Source organism: Aspergillus melleus (assembly GCF_016097325.1).
Source record: "Aspergillus melleus strain CBS 546.65 chromosome Unknown contig1, whole genome shotgun sequence".
Classification (NCBI taxonomy): Eukaryota; Fungi; Ascomycota; class Eurotiomycetes; order Eurotiales; family Aspergillaceae; genus Aspergillus; species Aspergillus melleus.
The window spans coordinates 2,403,814-2,420,949 of record NW_025763370.1 but is presented as its reverse complement, the minus strand read 5'-3'; the positions used below and the strand labels follow the sequence as shown (position 1 = coordinate 2,420,949).

The following is a 17,136-nucleotide window of genomic DNA, read 5'->3' as shown; positions in this document are numbered from 1 at the left end:
GAGGGTGAGGAGGTCCAGAGTCAACAGCCGGAAGGCTGTGAGGGTAATTTCATTTTCAACTTCATCCGTCAAGAGCTTATTGCGATTGTCAGCAACGATGGAGCGGCGCCATGGCAAGGTTCGACCAAGCTTACATCACATTTTAACAAGGCGCGGATCTGTTTCTGGACAATCTCCGTTTCTCTCAGTAGGCCCTTTTCGACCGTCAGTCGTCTCATCCGCCCTTGACCGCTCCGTACATAGTCGGTCTTGGTGGCCTCGAACGCGTTTGCGCGCGCTATGAGGTAATCGGAGTATCTTCGGATATTATGTCCTTGCGATTGAGCTGCACAGTGAGGTCAGTCCCCGTTGTCATACGTCAAACCCACGGCCGTTTCTCGCATACCTTCGGAAAACCCGCTGATTGCCAGCTTCCGCGGGTTCTCGGCCATGTACTGCAGCGTAGCATCCAATTGACCTTCCCTGATCATCATGTGAATCACGATCAGGGACTTGAACACTATCGTCCATGTTGAATCACGAAGTCGCAGCTGCACTGTTCGAAAGATCTCTGCAACGCCGGCCTCGCCGGTATGCGTCGCTACTAGGATGTGCTCGATATATTTGGATTTGGGGGCCGCAAGCTGTTCGGTAGAAGCGTTGTCAGCACTCCTTGTCACGCATTTGGGAGAGCAGGAAGCAAATCACTAAGATCTCTATCACTGACTTTGACTTTAGTGGCCCCCTTCACGGATTTCTCGAAATTGCCGGACATTGTTGGAGAGAGGTCGGGTCTCCGCGATTAGGCCGCGATCGGGAGAATCAGGAGGTTATCGCGAGGTGTTCAATTCGGGGCGTCGGGGAGAGAGGGAGAGGGGAAAAGGCGATCGGGAAATTGAGGACGAGGTACAATGGCTATCGCGGTGTTCGAATCAATAAAATGTCCTCACCAGCACCAAAAACTGCTGTCATGATGGCTCAAGCCATGATGCGGGACGTGGTGAGACTTTTGAGGCGGCCTGCAAGGAACGCGGCGGGGGGGGATTGGAATTTGGAAAACAAAAGCGAAGATAAGTCCGACAATGAAATGGCGAGAACGAAATGAAAAGACTCTAACGATGACAGAGTAACAGATCGATAAGGAATAGAGCGTAGACCCCAGGAATGCAAGGATTGAACGGTGATTGGAGAGTTGACCTGAGGGAGCTTCAGGCCGTCGGGGGAAGAAGTTCAGGCAGTTTGGAAGTGGAATTTCGGTGGACCTTCTCTCCGTTGCCGTCCAAGGCAGCTATCCGCCTAGCGTGCACGAGTTGCTTCTGCGCTCGGTCTCTTGTACGGGGTATGCAGGCAGATTTTAGATTGAAGTTGACTTGATTGATGAAGGTTAAGAAATTGACTGAGACGTAGTCTCACTGTGACAACGGTTGCGGAGAGTCGAGGCTCTTGTCAGCTGATATATTTTCAGTCAGATCTACCGTCCGACATATATTTACTTCAACATGACTAACACTGACACGATATCTCTGCTCTCATTCACCAGTGTTGATGGCTATTTGCTTTCGACATTGGTCTTATCTCGAGAGACGGACTACTTTCCCATTCCTCTCTTCGACAGCACCTTCTCATCACCTTCTCATCTCACCTCACCTCACCCCTTTCATATTCATCTCGAATTCCTCATTTGAGCACCCTGATTCGGTCACCTCTACATAACTCTCATCTCAACCTTCTTCCTGTCTGCGTTTAGCCATGGACACAGATATCATTTTGGATCGACGACAAAATCGTTGGACAACTGAGCAAAGGTTATTTTTGTGCTGCATGAAGCGGTTTTTTCACAAAGAGAATGAGGCCTTTTCAAGAATATTCAGTAGTTCCTTTGCAGCCGAGCTCCGACAGAGTGGCTATACAACTGGCATTGCATGGACCACACTTAATTCCCAATGGGACACTATGAGGCGTTCTGGTGACTATCTATGGGGAGCTGTCCATCTGTCACCATTTATAAAGGATGGAAGTGGTGCCTGGTATCCGATTATCAGGAAAATCACTCATATTGCCCAACGTTTAGATATCGATCTTGTTGAAAAAGATGAAGATGATATTGATACTTCGGAATACATTCCTCAGCCACCCAAAGATCGGGGAATTGCTACTACGACCGGAGTAAGTCTATAACAATATACTTATTTATTTGGTATTTTGGTTAACTATTTATCAGGATACGACGAGGCCTGGACCACAAGCTGAACAAAAGCATCAACATAGCCAAGCGGCGGCCCCTGTAACTGACCAGACTGCTCAGAACCGAGATGTCCCGAACCAAGAAGTTCCTATTCTTGTTACGGCAGGAGGGAAGATGTGCCTCTTCTGCTTTCAGGAGGGTAACATACACCCGGATCTGCAAAGCCCGGCAGATGAAATACCCCCTCTGTTGTATCGTTGGTCGAATATTGACTCCCAAGGTGTCAATTCAAGAAAACTATTCCAAGCTGGCCTCTTCGCAGAAGAAACTGAATACTTCCACCCAAATGAGGTCTCACAGGCAGAGTTCAAAAAACATGTTGAAAATCACCTCAGAATCCAAAAGTCTGTTACTCCTTTTATCTCTACATTTAAGATGATGTTGGCGCCCATACACCGCGCTCTGCGAAACGAGGAGGGAGCTATCGTCTCAATCATTGATCGAAGGAAGTTGTCAACACCCGTCTACTACGCTAAGAATATGATAAGGACATTGAATCTGCGATTCCTCTGGTATAGTGGTGCCGCAGAATATCTCGTTTGGGGTAGCATTCCAAAATCAGCCATTATCTGTTCCTTTAAAGCTACTACTCTCTTGAGGATTGCCCGCGAGTATCCCGAATTCGAAGATTTGTTACAGTTCGACAATATTGCATCTTCCACAAGATGTGGTCAAGCTTTACATCGGGTTCTAGGGAGTGGACCTGGACGATTGGACCACGTTACAGGTGCAATAATTGGGAGATTTCTCTTTCAGCTAGGAGTGCCTTACGAGAACTGTCAGACTATTAGTTATGGGATATACAACTCATGGTGGATGAAGAGGGGAGTGGGAAGCTTGGAAGAGTTCTACAGAGGCGTTGAAGATGGTTACTACGCATTGGATCAACATCTGATCCCTCCACCAGGAATGGCGGGCATTGGAGACGAGGAAATCCCTAATGATGATGTATCTGAGATGCCTGAAGATTCCGATTCCTTCCTTGACAACCAAATCCTTCAAGCCTCCAATGAAAGCCCCGAACTCCCTGTCAACTGCCAAATCCCTCGGGGTTTTCAAACGTCCCACCATGGCTCTGAAATATCTGATATGGCTGATGTTTTTGATGTTTTCGAAGGCCCTGGCCTCCCTGGCCTCCCTGGACTCCCCGAGCAACTCGTCGAAGCTCATCAATCGGACGATGAAACCGTGACGAACGATGACCCTCGCACTTCAATCGATCTATTTTCAATACCTGGTTCTCCATCTCCGTCACCGTCGCCGCCGCCGCCACCACCAGCCGTCATCAGACTCTTCGATGGGGCAACAAAGCAATGGATAGCGCAACAGAACAGCGACGCTTCCTCCGAACCCCCGGGTTCCTCCGCTGAAACCGCAATCAGCGTCAATTCCGACGATGAGTTCGATATGATCTTCACCGAGTGCAAAAGCGAATCTTCCGGTTCATCGCCTCCAGCTGCCTTGAATGAGCTGCGTCTCATTCCTGACGAGAAACCCATTAAGGCTCTCAAGGACGATAACAGTAGAGGCCGTTTTCCTGCGACGCCTATCCACCCCCGTGATCGTTACCCAGTGACATCCATACCCCGTGATCGCTTCGCTGCTGATAGGGAGAGAGTTCTAAATTTCTGGGGGTAATTTGGATGAGACGTTTTACAATTTTGTTTGCTGGTGTTCAAGGATATGTACTGGAGGCTCATGTTGCAAAGGGCGAAGAGGTGAAGAGAACGGGAGATTGGACATTCAATGTATTGCCTGGTGTGAACTGTTGTTAGAGTACCTGGGATCGATGGTCTAAATGACGAGGGCCTACAAATGTCGAATCAAGATCAGATCGGCACTGAGCAGTTACAACAAGGAAAAAAAGGACATGAATACAATCAACATGATCTGGCAATAAACGTCGTGATAAAGTAAAAGTCTCAATCCCAGAGCGTCCTATATAATAATCCCAAACTTTTTTTCTGAAGGGCCCGCAAGCACTACGGCGGAATCCTAATCACAGGGGGAGGATCGAAAAAGCTTTTTTATTTCATTGGATATCTCCTCAAAGGGTACCTGGGACATGAAATCGTGAAACAATCCCAACCCGTTAAACTAGTTCGCTTATATCCATTCACGCCGCTGCCCTAGGTTATTTCAACCTTTCGGAAACACCCCCTTCAACGTCGACACGCTTAGAACTTGCTGAAAGCCTTGACGGCCTTACCGGTACGGGGCAAGACACGCAGGGTGTTGAAACGGACCTAAAGAGGTGTTAATTGGTGTTGCTTGGTAAGTGATAAGAACGGAATCGATTTCCCAGATAGCCTTCAATCGCTGCACGTTGTCGCCTGAACAGAAAACGCGCGCAGCAATTTCATGACCCTGGTTCGCCGATCTCGAATTTAAGGAGTGCACATACGGTCTTGGACAGGGGACGGCACTGGCCGACGGTAACCCAGTCACCCTCCTCAACACGGAAAGCGGGAGAAACGTGAGCAGCAAGGTTCTTGTGGCGCTTCTCGTAACGGTTGTACTTGGGGACGTAGTGGAGGTATTCACGGCGGATGACGATGGTACGGTGCATCTTGGTGGAGACGACACGGCCGGTCAAGATACGGCCACGGATGGAGACCTGACCAGTGAAGGGGCACTTCTTGTCTGTTGGGCTAAGATTAGCGGTTTGTTCATCATTTCGGATGAAAAGTCAAGAAATCTGATCCGATCGCGGGGAGGTTGTGGAACATGAGAATAGATGGATATCGCGCCGAGTATCAAGGATGTCGAAAACTGGTGGTGTCGAAAATTTCCTCCTCTTTCTTTGCTTCTTTGGTCCCCATTTGCTTCGAAGCACTTTCATCCATCGCCAGTGAAAAATCCGTCGTTGTAGTCCCAATCCAGTTCGTTCATCCCAGAATACTGTCGCGGTATCGTCGTTTCTCATTTCCAACCTTCGGAGAGGCTTTGTCGTTCTCCATCATCCTCCACTCCCCAGATATCAAAATCGAAGATCCCGAGTGACAAAAAAACACAAAACTTCAGCGTAGGTCCTGCATACCGATGTAGGTGCCCTCAATGGCGTTCTTGGGGGTACGGAAACCCAGACCGACGTCCTTGTACCATCTCCGACCCTGACCGACCTTCTTGCTCTTGGCCTTGGTCTTGGGGTTGACGAAGATGTGAGGCTGCTTCTGGAACGCACGTTCCGACTGGACGGTCAACTCGGTCGCCATTGTTGCGAGAATTCAGTTCGACGAGGAAGCGGAGTCGAGCTGGGTTGGGGTATTCGTCGCGAAGGGGGGTGTCGGGGCTTGCGGTGGTCGACGTCGATGTTGAGAAAGAATTATTCGGCGGTTAGCGGGATTATTCAGTGTGGTGAGTGTGCGATGGCGACACTAGGCCCGATCGGGGATGGCGCTGGTTCGGCTAGGGCTTTTTTTGGTTTGTTTACATCCGGAGATCACATGAGCGCCGGCCGGGAGACGCGCCGCCCCCGACGAGTCCCAAGTAGGCAAGTTGTTGTTGGTTCGGGAGAACGTCGCAACTTGACTTGCATCTTATCTTGTCAGTCGGACCATGCCGTCCGGGTTGCGCGACCTGTTTACATCTTCAATTTTGCGGGACTGAAATTCGACTTCCGTTCATCCACGCTCGCTCATTTCGACAGTCTATGATTCCCCTGAATTGCCATCTCCGAAATGGCGTCCAGAGGTGACTCCGCGGGGTCCGCCCGTCCGCGATCTCGTCGCTCCATCGCCCATGTCCCCCGATCCAAATTGACGACCGGCCTCGATAAGGAGAATACTACCACCGACATCAGCTCCTCGCAGCCTGTCGCAGGTTCCGCGAAACTGCCGGGTAAAGATAAGAAGTCCCGCAGTAAGAGCTTGGGACCGGGTGGTTTAGATGCGCTCCAAGACTCCAATGGCAACCGACGCAAGGTACTGCTTCCCACCCCGCCATGACACCTTGCTATGTTGCTGCTGCAGATGAACTGACTAATCGTTGTCGCCGCACAGTCTACCGCAGCTTTGCCGCTCAAATCTATCCTGAAGCCTACTGTTCCCGTGTCTCCGGTTCGCAATATACCTTCGTTCGAGGAAACGCGCAGACGAACCCCCGCCAGAAGCGCGTCCCAAAATCACGACGATCGAGGTGCGAGCAATGGGAGTGAAGGTCTTCTGATAGATCTCGATACCCCCGCCCAACCTTCAGCGCCATCGAGCTCCGAAGAACGAGCCGATCCGTTCGATGGATTCAATGCAGAGGCGATCCGCGATGAAATGGCTGCGGTGAGAGAACGGGAAGAACAGGAACGACGGGAACGAGAACGCAAGGCTATTCTACAACAGAGAGAGGCCCGCCGCAAATCTATGGGTGCGTCTCGTCCCATGCGCATTTCTCAGGACTTCCACATACTGATTTATGATCATAGCCAACCGCCGAGTATCTTTCGCGCCCGAGGCAACATTGCACACATGGAATGTGGTGGAAATTCCCGACGACTCGACTTCTTCATCTACTTCGAATTCTACCCGACGCGCCTCGAATTTAGCGAACACTGAAGCACAAGAACCTGCACATGCGCCACAAACCGAACCGGCGTCCTCACCGAACAGCTATGCCGAGTCCGACATTGCCTTTTCTCCCGTGCAATACCCGGACCTTGAGCGCCTGAAAAATGGCCCAACGCACCCGGGATACGATGCAGTGGGATCTTCTCAAGATATGTCATCAAGTCCCTTCAGCGGAAGCTCGATGGATGGCACGGAAGACGTTGGGATGCAGGATTCTGCCAGAGACGATGACGATGATGATGATGACGACAACTCCTCTACCTCCGGCTTCGATGGAGAAAGCACAGCGATGAGCTTGGACGATATGACGGTGCGGTCCGCCGCGACAGCGCAATCCGATGCCTCTGAGAGCACCACCTCCAGCAACCGTTTAAATGACGCTCTACGACAGGCCGCTCGAGAGGCAGGAACACAAAGCTTCGATGATGATGAGGATGGGGACATGTCGATGGAAATTGCCGACCAAGAAATAACCGGAGCGTTTCAACCCTGGATCAAGAAGGGGGAGAGACAAAGCTTTGACTGGGAAGACATAAGCGCCCGCCACGATCAGGAAAATGTCGAACCGGCCAAGCCAGCCGTGGAAGATACCGCGTTCGACGATGCGGTTAGTGAGATGGGAGAAGATGATCTCAGTATGGAAGTTACAAACGCTATTGGGGGCATTCTCTCCAAGTCACCTGGTCGGCGTCAGACTGTCGCTCGTCGCAAGTCCACATCTGAGGAGACTAGCTACGACGAACAGACGATGGAGCTCACCAACGTGGTGGGGGGTATTGCACATGCCCCTTCTCCTGCAAAATCTGTCGGGGCTGAAAGCAATAATGAAGACGAGGAGATGACTATGGAGTTTACTTCTGTTGTTGGTGGAGTGCTGAAGAAATTTGCTCCTGGCTATAATGCCAACGAGGAAAATAACGACCAGCCAGAATCTGCCGATGGAGAAGTCCAAGGGCAGAACCTGTCTGAATGGGAGAATGACGACGACGCCATGGAAGAAGGCGCAGAAATGGAGATAACTGGGGCTGTTGGCGGTATCCTTCCAGCAGCTGAAGAGCCAAATGACCTGCCGCAGGAAGAAGAAGGAGGCAATGATGCTGACGCTGATGCTGTTGATGACGACGACCAGACCGCCGGTATGGAAATTACCACAGCGATGGGCCAAATCTTGCCTCCTGAAATGGAAGTCGGGGACAAGGATCAAGCGAAAAAAGTGATGGGAATGGAATCCGACGCCGGTCAACTGAATAGCTCTCCCTTGCAAGGAGGCGTGCGACAGTCTCCCGCCAGATCCCCCGTCTCTTTTCACGTCGCTGCTGTTGCCTCAGAGAGTGGTAGCCCTAGTTTGGCAAGTGTACGCTCTCGACGCACGAGACAGAGCTTGAGCTTTGGGGCACCAAATGCGCCTATTGCTCAAACGCCTGAGATGCCACCATCAGAGTCTGTAACGCCCCCCAAACAGTTGACGCCGCAAGTCAGTCGCCCAGAGACCCCCGGCAAAACTCCACCATCAAGCAATAGGAAGTTTCATAGTGCATCTCCCAAGAAGTTGTTCCAACCCGAGCTTCAGGAGTCAGCTAGCAAACCAAAATCACCTGGCCGCAAAAGTCTGTTTGGTGCCAGTGCAACGGGAGAATCCACGCCTCTCTTCATTCTTCAGCCTCATGGAAAGAGACATTCGTCCGGGCTTGGGATCGACAAAGAAGGGCTTGGATCTCCCCGAGTGGCGGCTATGTTGGACAAGCGTCGATCAATCGGTGACGAAGCCTCGGAGTTCGTTCCCCAGAAACAACCGCAGCAGGGAGTGCGCTTCGAAGATCCTGTGAAGCTCCACGAAGAAGTTGATCGCGAGCGCGAGGAAGAGGAGGACCGAGAGGACGGTCACATTCCACCTCTCCAAGACGCCACAGCCAGCTTGAAAGATATGATTTCAAGCCTCACGCCGAAGAAAAACAAACTCAAAGGCCGTAAAAGTCTACATGTCGGTGCAGCTCGTGGTCTTCTTGGCAAGCGACCCGCAGAGCTGGATCAAGACGATGAGGAGCTGGACAATACTCCTAAACGTTTGAGGAGTGCTCAAGCCAGCCCGGTTAAGAGTATCAAACTTCCTGCGCCTCCGACGAAGGATGAGACCGTGGGCCGTCGGTCGCCTCGGAAGACCATTGGCACATCAACGCCCTCCAAGTCGCCTTTGAAGACGACTACGACGCCTACACACGAACCACAGAACGATCGAGCCGTTGAGGATCATGCGGAAGTTGCTACGCCGCGTTCTGAGCCGGCAGACGACACTACTGCCGAAGATCCAGAACCAGAGTTCGACCCTATCCAGCTGCAGGACTTTTTGAACATGACCAACATTCATTTCATGGAGCTGGACACCACGAAAAGACGCCACACGATTGCTCCTGATAGTGCCCGTAAACGAGCGGCTAGACTTTCCAGCGACGGTGATCGGTCCAGCGCTGCCAATTTTGAGGACTGCGTTGCTGCCGGTATCTGCACCGTGCCTATGCTGGAGTTGTATCAGCATGTAAGTTCTACCATGTTTGATGAATTAAATGAATGCTAACATGGTCTCTAGTCGTGTCGGGAATTGAAATCGTACATCTCGGAGGGCAGGCAGGTCATTCGCTCCATCGAGACGGAGACCTTTGCCGACAATCCACCCCTTTTCCGGGAGTACATGACGGCGGCTCCTGATATCCGTCTACTGATGGATAACCAGTTCCGAAACGTGAAGACTCATGCTCGACTTCTGAGCAAAGCTACGTGGTATGAGTGGCGGATGAAATTGCTTGAGGGCTTGAAAGAGGGCCTGAACGGCCACATCGAAGAACTGAAGGCCGATGAAGATCGTCTGTCGAAACACGAGACGATCCTGAATGATGTCGTACCCGCGCTTACCGAGAAGCATGCTGCCCTCGAGGGCGAGGCTACGACCCTGCAGCAATTGGCCGACGAGATGGAGAACTGTGACCAGGATGAGCTGCGTGGTGCCCGAGAAAAGCTCTCCACGATTGAGGAAGAGATTGAAGAGAAGAAAAAGCAACTGAGACAGATGCAAGCTGAGGTTCAAGAGAAGACTCATACGCTTGAAACCGGTACGGAGCGTAAGGCTGAGTTTGTGGCTCAGATCGAAGAAGCGGAGAGGGTCAAGGCCGAATGTCGCGGATGGAGTGCGAAGGAGATCAGCGCACTGAAAGGTAAGTTTACCTAGAACGATGTATTGGACGACTTGCTAATTGTCTCAGACTCGGTACACAAGATCGAGCGCCAAACAGGCTGGTCGATTGTCTCCGCGACATCGTCTTCCTCCACGCCACCAGGTCCGGTGGTCACAATGTCATATCGCGCACAGCTCGATCTTACCTTCCACCCCGGCGCCTTCTACAACGCCAACGACGTCGAACAATCCTCGTCCGAATCTGACGAGAAAATGGGTGCCCCCATTGAATTGAAGTATCATCCTCGCAACGGCGCCAAGGCCGCAACTCAACCGTCCAAGCTCTCGTCCATCGCATTGCTCGTTTTGAAATCCCTCCAAAACCACATTGCCAGCCTCAGCCAGCCCAAAGTCGCACCAAAGCACCTCCTCCGCTTCATCTCTGAGGCATGGGACCTCATGCTCAATCTCGAAGAAGAGGCCCGCATGCTAGAATTCTGTGGCGTCACGAAACTCAAACTGTCCGAGTCCGACGACCAACCCTCCCTGCGGGCCCGATGCACCCTCCTCCAGTCGCTCCCCGCCGGATCCAAATCGAAGGCCTCGACAGCATCGGGACCTCGGAGAATCGACGTCGACTTCGCGGTCAAGACGCGCGTGATCTCCCCTCCCGACTCTGCACCCCCCGGGTCCGTCGGCGTCCTCGATTTCGAGACCAACGTCCTCGCCAGCAAGGTCTACGGTTTCCAGAAGGAGAGCGGCATGTCCGAGTCGGAAATGCAAAAATTTCTATCTAAGGAACTCGGTGCCAAGGGTTCTGGGCTTCAGCTTGGCGGCGGGGTCTGGAGTAAAGCCGTTCAGATGCTTACCGGGACGGTCTTTTAGTGAGACACTTCTATCTTGGGACTTCAGTATTCAAGATAAAGCTTTATGTTATGGAAAGGGAAAGGATTCGGAGTCGGAAACCGGGACGGAGTTTCTAGGGACTAGGGGTTTCTTTTCTTCTCTCCCCAAGTTGTTTATATTTTTTTCTTCATGAATTAACCGGGTTATTTGTTTTGGGGTACGGGAGGAGTCAATGAGTGGGATTAGGGTTGTGAGTTTGAGTCGTGTCATACAAATGTTGACTATGGTCATTGCTTGTCTGGGATTTTATTAATTAGCGCGTGCTTGTTTGTGAATTTGCTTCATGGATATTTGTTTATTGTACAGATAATTGAAATGAGATTCCATATTATATTCCAATTGAAGAACCGCGGCCTTTCATGATGTTGCCTACATCACAGGCACAAACGACGAAATGCTTGGTAGCTTGCCTCCGACATCCAAACGCCTACGCATCCGATTCCGAAACCTCTTCGACAATGTGGGCTACACGAACATCAAGCCCGGGATGGGTGAAAGTAGGTACAATAACCTCATCACCCACCGATGCACCATCGGGGAAAAAGACGACTTCGCCAGTGCTGAGGCGGTAGTGGCCAGCATTATCATCTTCTCCTTCCCTATTATCAGCACCCTCCTCACCGTTATTGACATCTTCTTTCCTCTCATCCACATCTTCATCGTTACCGACACCTTCCTCGCGCTCCGCTGGTCCAACCTCGGTATGTTCGTCTCCCTCATCCTTGCGATTTGCCCTCTGCTCAAGACCATACTGCTCCTTCGCGTCAACAAAACCCAAGTCCATGAGACTAAAACTCGACAGCAACAGCGGCGCCTCGTCAAGGGGCATGAAGAATTTGTCCATCGGCCGCACCTCCGGATCTAGAAGACCGTCCTCATTCTCCTCAGCAGTGGTATCGTCCAGGAACACACAGAGCAGGCCTTCGGTGGCCCAGTTCCGCGTCGTGACCACGAGGAATGCCGACGGATACCAGCCTAGGGTTCCCTTGGCTATTCCGCCGGAGCAGGGAGTGATTTCCTTGTCCAAGTCGACATGGGCTTGCACGACGTCTTTGAGCGTCTGGCCGGCGAAGTTGTAGGTATCTGGGGTGCGAACTAGCGGCGTTTCGCTACCATAATCAAAATGTTCTTTATTAAGGAGGGTTACAAGATCTGAGAGATTGCCAGGTGGAAGATCGATGAGGGTGTAAAGAGCAAAGGCAGCCAGGTCCCAGCTGTATTCGCTGTAACGGCAGAGAGCGGGACAGGTGGCGGGGAGGGACAGGTCAAGAGACATGACGTTTTCTTGACTTGATGTCTCTTCAGATGATCGGTGCCTTTTCGTGGGTTTCAACTGCAGTCGGCCAAATGTTCGAGTTGGTGGTTGGAGGGGTTAGAAGAGGTGACCAGGAAAAGAGAATGGTCAGGCGGTAACGTTGTATGGGGCCGAGGCTGTACAGTCGGATCTGTTGGACCGAAATAGCACATCGCATTCACTTCTAGGCTGCACAACCATCTTGTAACATCTCATCTATTTGAAAGAAGTGGATTCATTCATTTGATCATCCTCTGCAGCCCGAATACCATCTGGTCGTCGTACGAGGACCAATATCTCTGACATATCCATTCTGGCTTACCTTCTACCCAAAGTCTTTCCATAGCCCTCTGTAGAATAACCACAATTGGCTGGGCTGTCATCTTGAGCAGGGTCATGTTGGAAAAGGAGCTTTCCCTTCGGTGAGGCCGTGCTCTTACCTCCACTGCGAGTGTTCTACGCCACTGAATCATCATCTCTAATGGAGTATGCACACCGTCTTGAAAACTGTCTGCTTGACTCGGATTGCTCCCAAGCCTGGAATAAGACTCTGAAAGTGCATAACGTATGCATTGTTTACAAGAGAGATGATATCTTCCAGAAACGGGTGTTCGTGTAGTTGATATGGTGAAAGGATCTTTTAGATTTCGTTGTGGAAAACAGCCCGAGAGAGTGAGTGACTACACTCGAGTATATATATATGACTTTTTGGCTCATATAAAAAAGCTCTCCTCTACAAGCCGCATAAGAAGGGAAGATTGCAAGCAAGGACCGCCTTGGCTACTATTGGGTGAGAGTCTGCATTTGGAGGCTTGGGCTAGTTCCAACACTTTCATAGGGGACCTTTAGGAAGGTCGGGCCCGTACTGGTTCCACATACTATATGCCTTTCATAGGGTTTAGCTCCTATCAGGAGTGCCCTGCATGCATTTTTCCCTCGGTAAGGGTTAAGGAGACTGCTCGCATTGGACGTGTACTCTGACGTTCGCCGCAATTCCGCTTCAACACCACAGAGCAATAGGTACAGACACGTCATTTGCAGGGTTTTTGGGGAGTAAATTAGTTAGATAAAAATAGATTGAAATAGAGAAATAGATAAGAGAGAACTTACTGAGTACTAGTTAGAATATAATGTATTGAAGTTACTTATTTAGGGCACTCAGTCTTCCGCTTGCTTTATGCTCAGTGGTAGCCTCCTAGGGTGTGTTTAGGGCGTGCTTAGGTCTATCTAATGAGTAAAATGCAGCGAGGGGTTAGCACTGAAACAGAAAGGAAAAGCAGTCGATCTGGCGAGAAAAAAACGTATATCTGTTTTCATAGAGACTCCTTGCACTGATTTTACCGCCTCCCACCAACCATCCCCTAAACGTTATCAAACACGTAAACTAATATCTATACCTACTCTCTACCTATTTTATTCGTGTAAGCTCATGGCTTGCTTATGTATATTGGTACTATGTTTATTTATTGAACACTAGCTGAATACTATATAGGTTGGTTTATTGATTGTTATCATCAGTCATTATACTTTCACAATTTTCTAGTCTCCCGGTTGTCTCGCTTTTGACCGTCCTTTGCATGTCTTCATATGTGACTGCATTCAAGAAAGAATATCCTACGATACACCTAGCACACCAATCCAACCCTAGAACGGATCAAAGAACGGCCCGTAAGACCACATCGGCTGTGCTGGTGCTCCGTACGGTAAGGCTCCTCCCCCTCCAGCCCCTACCCCATCCGGAAACCCGAATCCCATGTTCATGGGCACTTGAGGCGGTGGTTGAGAGTGAGGCATATCTCCAGTCCCGGGTCCAGATCCTGTGGTGGGAACGCCTCCAGGTCCGCTGGCGCTTGTGCCCGGAGGACCGAAGACGCCGCCCCAGAATTGGTTGCCGAGTTCCCAGTCGGCGGTGAGGGGAATTTGCCAGAGGTCTGGGGCCAGGTTGTCGCTGATGGAGAAGGGGAGCATGCTGATATTTTCGAGGGAGGAGGTGGTGGTGGTGTTGTTCGTGGGCTGTTGGGGTGGAGGAGGGATAGAGGTATTGAGTGGGGTGTTGGTGCTGGTGTTGTTGTCTGGAATGTCGCTGAGACTGTCGGGGACGACGTAACCGGAAGAGTTGATGCGTGGAAGACCCTCGAGGTTGGGGATGTTGATGCCGGTTGATGTGGGTGGATAACCGGCGGGAGAAGAGGGCATGGAGGATTGCTCGTCATCGTCCGATTCTGCTGCTGTGGTGTCAAACACTTCACCTGTCGGGAGCGACCGCTGGCCCGAGTGATCTTTCTCGCCGGGTTTAGCGGTTCTCTGTTCTCGGTCAAGTACCATGCGAGCGATTCTATCGAAATTGGCGCACATTCGCGTCATGAACCGTGCGTAGGTGCAGGGTCTGTCGCCGGGAATGAGCGTTGCGAAAAAGGTGGCGGCCATGTTCAAGGATTTAAGGTCTTCCTTGTTGTCGGGGTTCTTGGGGTCGCGAAGGATGCTGACGAAGATCGTCATGACTGCGAGGAAGATGTAGTATAGTAGAGACCTGAGATGGTATTAGTAAATACAATTCCAAGGGCATCGACGTCGTGACGTACCATATCCATGCCACGTCGCCCCATGGTAGGTTGTTCACCAGCTTCAATGTGTCTCGGGCAGCTTGGGCGCAAATTACGGTCGAGGCAGACGCCTGACTCAAAATGATCATGGAATCTGGCTGTACTCGACCTCCGCTTGCGAGTCGGTGCATGTAGGCGAAGTGGATGACGAGAGGCAGACGATGGATCATGATTAGGCAATTATAATAGACGAATTGCAGACCGGCACAAGCGAATCCCATTAGAAAATCATCGCCTGATCCACGTTGTTTCAAGTTCTGTTGAATGAATGGGTCTGCGCGCTTCCATTCTTCCAGCTCGGCGTGCAGTTCACGAACCATTTCGCAAATCTCCGTCGGAGATTTGTTATGGAGCGCCTTAGCGGCGTAAAGCTTGGAGTATATCCGGCTCTTGATCACAGTCATATGGCATAATTGGCGGAAGAAAGACAAATTATTAAACGAGATGAACCTGTCTTCGGCGGTTTCTGCAGGGAATCCCACGTCATAATCATCAGGATGTTGAGCCGGTGCGCTGCCCACACGTATACAAGAGCTACATTATATCAATTAGTCGTTCTATTGCTAGCACTACCAACAGGTCCAGGGACAAGGATTGACTCACCTTTGGTCAAGAATGTATGCAATCCAAAACACCCTCTTTCTTTGCTCTTGCTCAACCGCCGACAAATGAGGTCTCGGAAGGTCACGGTGGAGCCCCATCCTTTGACACGATCTGAGAGCAGCTGTGATCGTCGGAAGAGCGGACTGAGTGCCAGAGTTACCGCGGAGAAAAAGTGCCATGCCCAGAAGGGCTTGCACACTCAGCAAGTCGGTTCGTCGCAAGGTCAACTCGGCAAACACCGACATGGCATTTTTGTAGTACAGCCAAGCTTTTTCGCGATCTTTTTCGGACTTTTGGCTGTTGGAGAATCGATACTCATAAGCCAATGAGAGAATGATATTGATGCTGGCCCACCGGGCTGCGTCGTCACACGTTTGCTGCGTATACTGCCATTCGACCAACTGCATGAACGATTCTTCATGATACAACGGAAATAAGCGGTTGACGGTGCGAAAATAGTCTCCTAACAAGGAGAACACTTCTGCTCTGGGCGGTAACGGTTTGAAAACCTTGGATGAAAACACGTCGTGGAAAACATCCGGGCGCCAGTAGTTCCAGGGACTATCATGATTCGTGTTGGAAAAGATGGGAGCGAGAACTGCGGCTCCGCCTGTTTTATTCTTGATCCACTCAATGCCATCGCGGGATAATATTGACAAGGAAGAGCTCCGTCCTGATGGTAAATGATTAGTGGACTGTAATTCCTCGGGACACTCTGGACAAGGTACCGTAGTATCGAGAATCCTCCTTCGAGTCCCCTCTGATAGGCGGACAGCACTGCTGGGAGTTAGTGCAAGGATGCGCACGCTTTTTGCCTTTCTTGGGCGCGGCAGCTGGATTTAATGAGCAGAATGGCTTGACAGGACCGGGCGTTGTGCAGGATATAGACATTGGATCCCGATCCCCTGGTATATAAGCTGGATGTCTTGTGCCTTCATCTCCTGTCAACTCATCCGGACTGCGCCCACTATCATTAGGGTAGTCCGGATCAGTGCCGACGTCACTCTCTTCGTCTGACTGTTCTTCGTCGTCGTCATCATCGCTGATGTCGTCGTAGCCTATAGCTTCTTCGTCCAGGAGACCCGCGGCTATGAGCAACGACTCCGTCTTCTTTAGTCGTTCCTCCAAGGTCTTCACGTAGTGCGTTCTGACGAATGATTTAGTAAACAGTTGCCTCCTCTGAATGGTCTATCAACAGAAGGATACCTTTTCAGATTCTCTTGCTTTTCTTTTCTCGTAGTGAATTTGCACGTTACGTTACGACGCATACATTGGATACAGGACGTGTTGTTGCCCTCGACTATGCATTTGATCTTTTTCTTGTAACAGGTCTCGCATGCCTAGGAAACGAGGTTTACTAAAGTGCCTCTGTAAACACAGTCAGGAAGTCATCAGTCTTACCAGTGGGTTACGTCTCCGGTTTGGAGTCTCTTGTCCGTTATAATTGGATCTAGTACTCTTTGATGCAGTGGACTGGTCACCTAGAGGCGGAAAAGACGCCATCGCTCTAGCGCCCAGCGCCGAATGCTGCATAACGGTTCCGTTCTGCTTCAAGGCACCGTGGCAGAGGCTGGAGGACAGCAAATGCAGAGGAAGAGACCCCCGTGCCAAAGAACGAGGCAAATGAGGCTAAGAAAGCATACGGGGGGTGGGAATTAGTGATGACCGGTCGCGGCGATGACGCTGATCGGGGAGACGAGGGCAGCGATGAAACAAATCAGAGGACAAAACAGAAAAAGCCCCGAGCGGAGACTGGGCTTAGCTAGCAGGCAGGCCCGAGA

General features: G+C 50.9%; 6 protein-coding genes across 6 annotated transcripts; 2 read left to right on the top strand and 4 right to left on the bottom strand.

Moving 5' to 3' along the window:
* Positions 1–338: 338 nt before the first annotated feature.
* Positions 339–663, bottom strand: LDX57_000864 (uncharacterized protein; the record flags this gene model as incomplete). Its single annotated transcript, XM_046082509.1, has 2 exons — positions 339–583; positions 660–663. The coding sequence occupies 2 exons, from the start codon at positions 661–663 to the stop codon at positions 339–341; spliced, it is 249 nt and encodes an 82-aa protein (XP_045938466.1).
* Positions 664–3,040: 2,377 nt separating this feature from the next.
* On the top strand, positions 3,041–3,862 carry LDX57_000863 (uncharacterized protein; the record flags this gene model as incomplete). The annotated part of the gene is made up of 1 exon (XM_046082508.1): positions 3,041–3,862. The coding sequence occupies one exon, from the start codon at positions 3,041–3,043 to the stop codon at positions 3,860–3,862; it is 822 nt and encodes a 273-aa protein (XP_045938465.1).
* A 178-nt stretch (positions 3,863–4,040) lies between these two features.
* RPS11B (40S ribosomal protein uS17) lies at positions 4,041–5,534 on the bottom strand. The gene is made up of 3 exons (XM_046082507.1): positions 5,265–5,534; positions 4,629–4,867; positions 4,041–4,470 (listed from the first exon to the last, which is right to left on the bottom strand). The coding sequence occupies exons 1-3, from the start codon at positions 5,437–5,439 to the stop codon at positions 4,402–4,404; spliced, it is 483 nt and encodes a 160-aa protein (XP_045938464.1). The 5' UTR covers positions 5,440–5,534; the 3' UTR covers positions 4,041–4,401.
* Positions 5,535–5,750: 216 nt separating this feature from the next.
* Positions 5,751–11,180, top strand: LDX57_000861 (kinetochore-microtubule binding complex subunit SPC105). Its single transcript, XM_046082506.1, has 5 exons — positions 5,751–6,147; positions 6,226–6,583; positions 6,642–9,316; positions 9,368–9,989; positions 10,038–11,180. The coding sequence occupies exons 1-5, from the start codon at positions 5,905–5,907 to the stop codon at positions 10,832–10,834; spliced, it is 4,695 nt and encodes a 1,564-aa protein (XP_045938463.1). The 5' UTR covers positions 5,751–5,904; the 3' UTR covers positions 10,835–11,180.
* A 102-nt stretch (positions 11,181–11,282) lies between these two features.
* Positions 11,283–12,131, bottom strand: LDX57_000860 (uncharacterized protein; the record flags this gene model as incomplete). Its single annotated transcript, XM_046082505.1, has 1 exon — positions 11,283–12,131. The coding sequence occupies one exon, from the start codon at positions 12,129–12,131 to the stop codon at positions 11,283–11,285; it is 849 nt and encodes a 282-aa protein (XP_045938462.1).
* Positions 12,132–13,793: 1,662 nt separating this feature from the next.
* Positions 13,794–16,888, bottom strand: LDX57_000859 (transcription factor domain-containing protein; the record flags this gene model as incomplete). The annotated part of the gene is made up of 6 exons (XM_046082504.1): positions 13,794–14,679; positions 14,732–15,286; positions 15,356–16,028; positions 16,084–16,502; positions 16,562–16,695; positions 16,757–16,888. The coding sequence occupies 6 exons, from the start codon at positions 16,886–16,888 to the stop codon at positions 13,794–13,796; spliced, it is 2,799 nt and encodes a 932-aa protein (XP_045938461.1).
* Between the last annotated feature and the right edge of the window lie 248 nt (positions 16,889–17,136).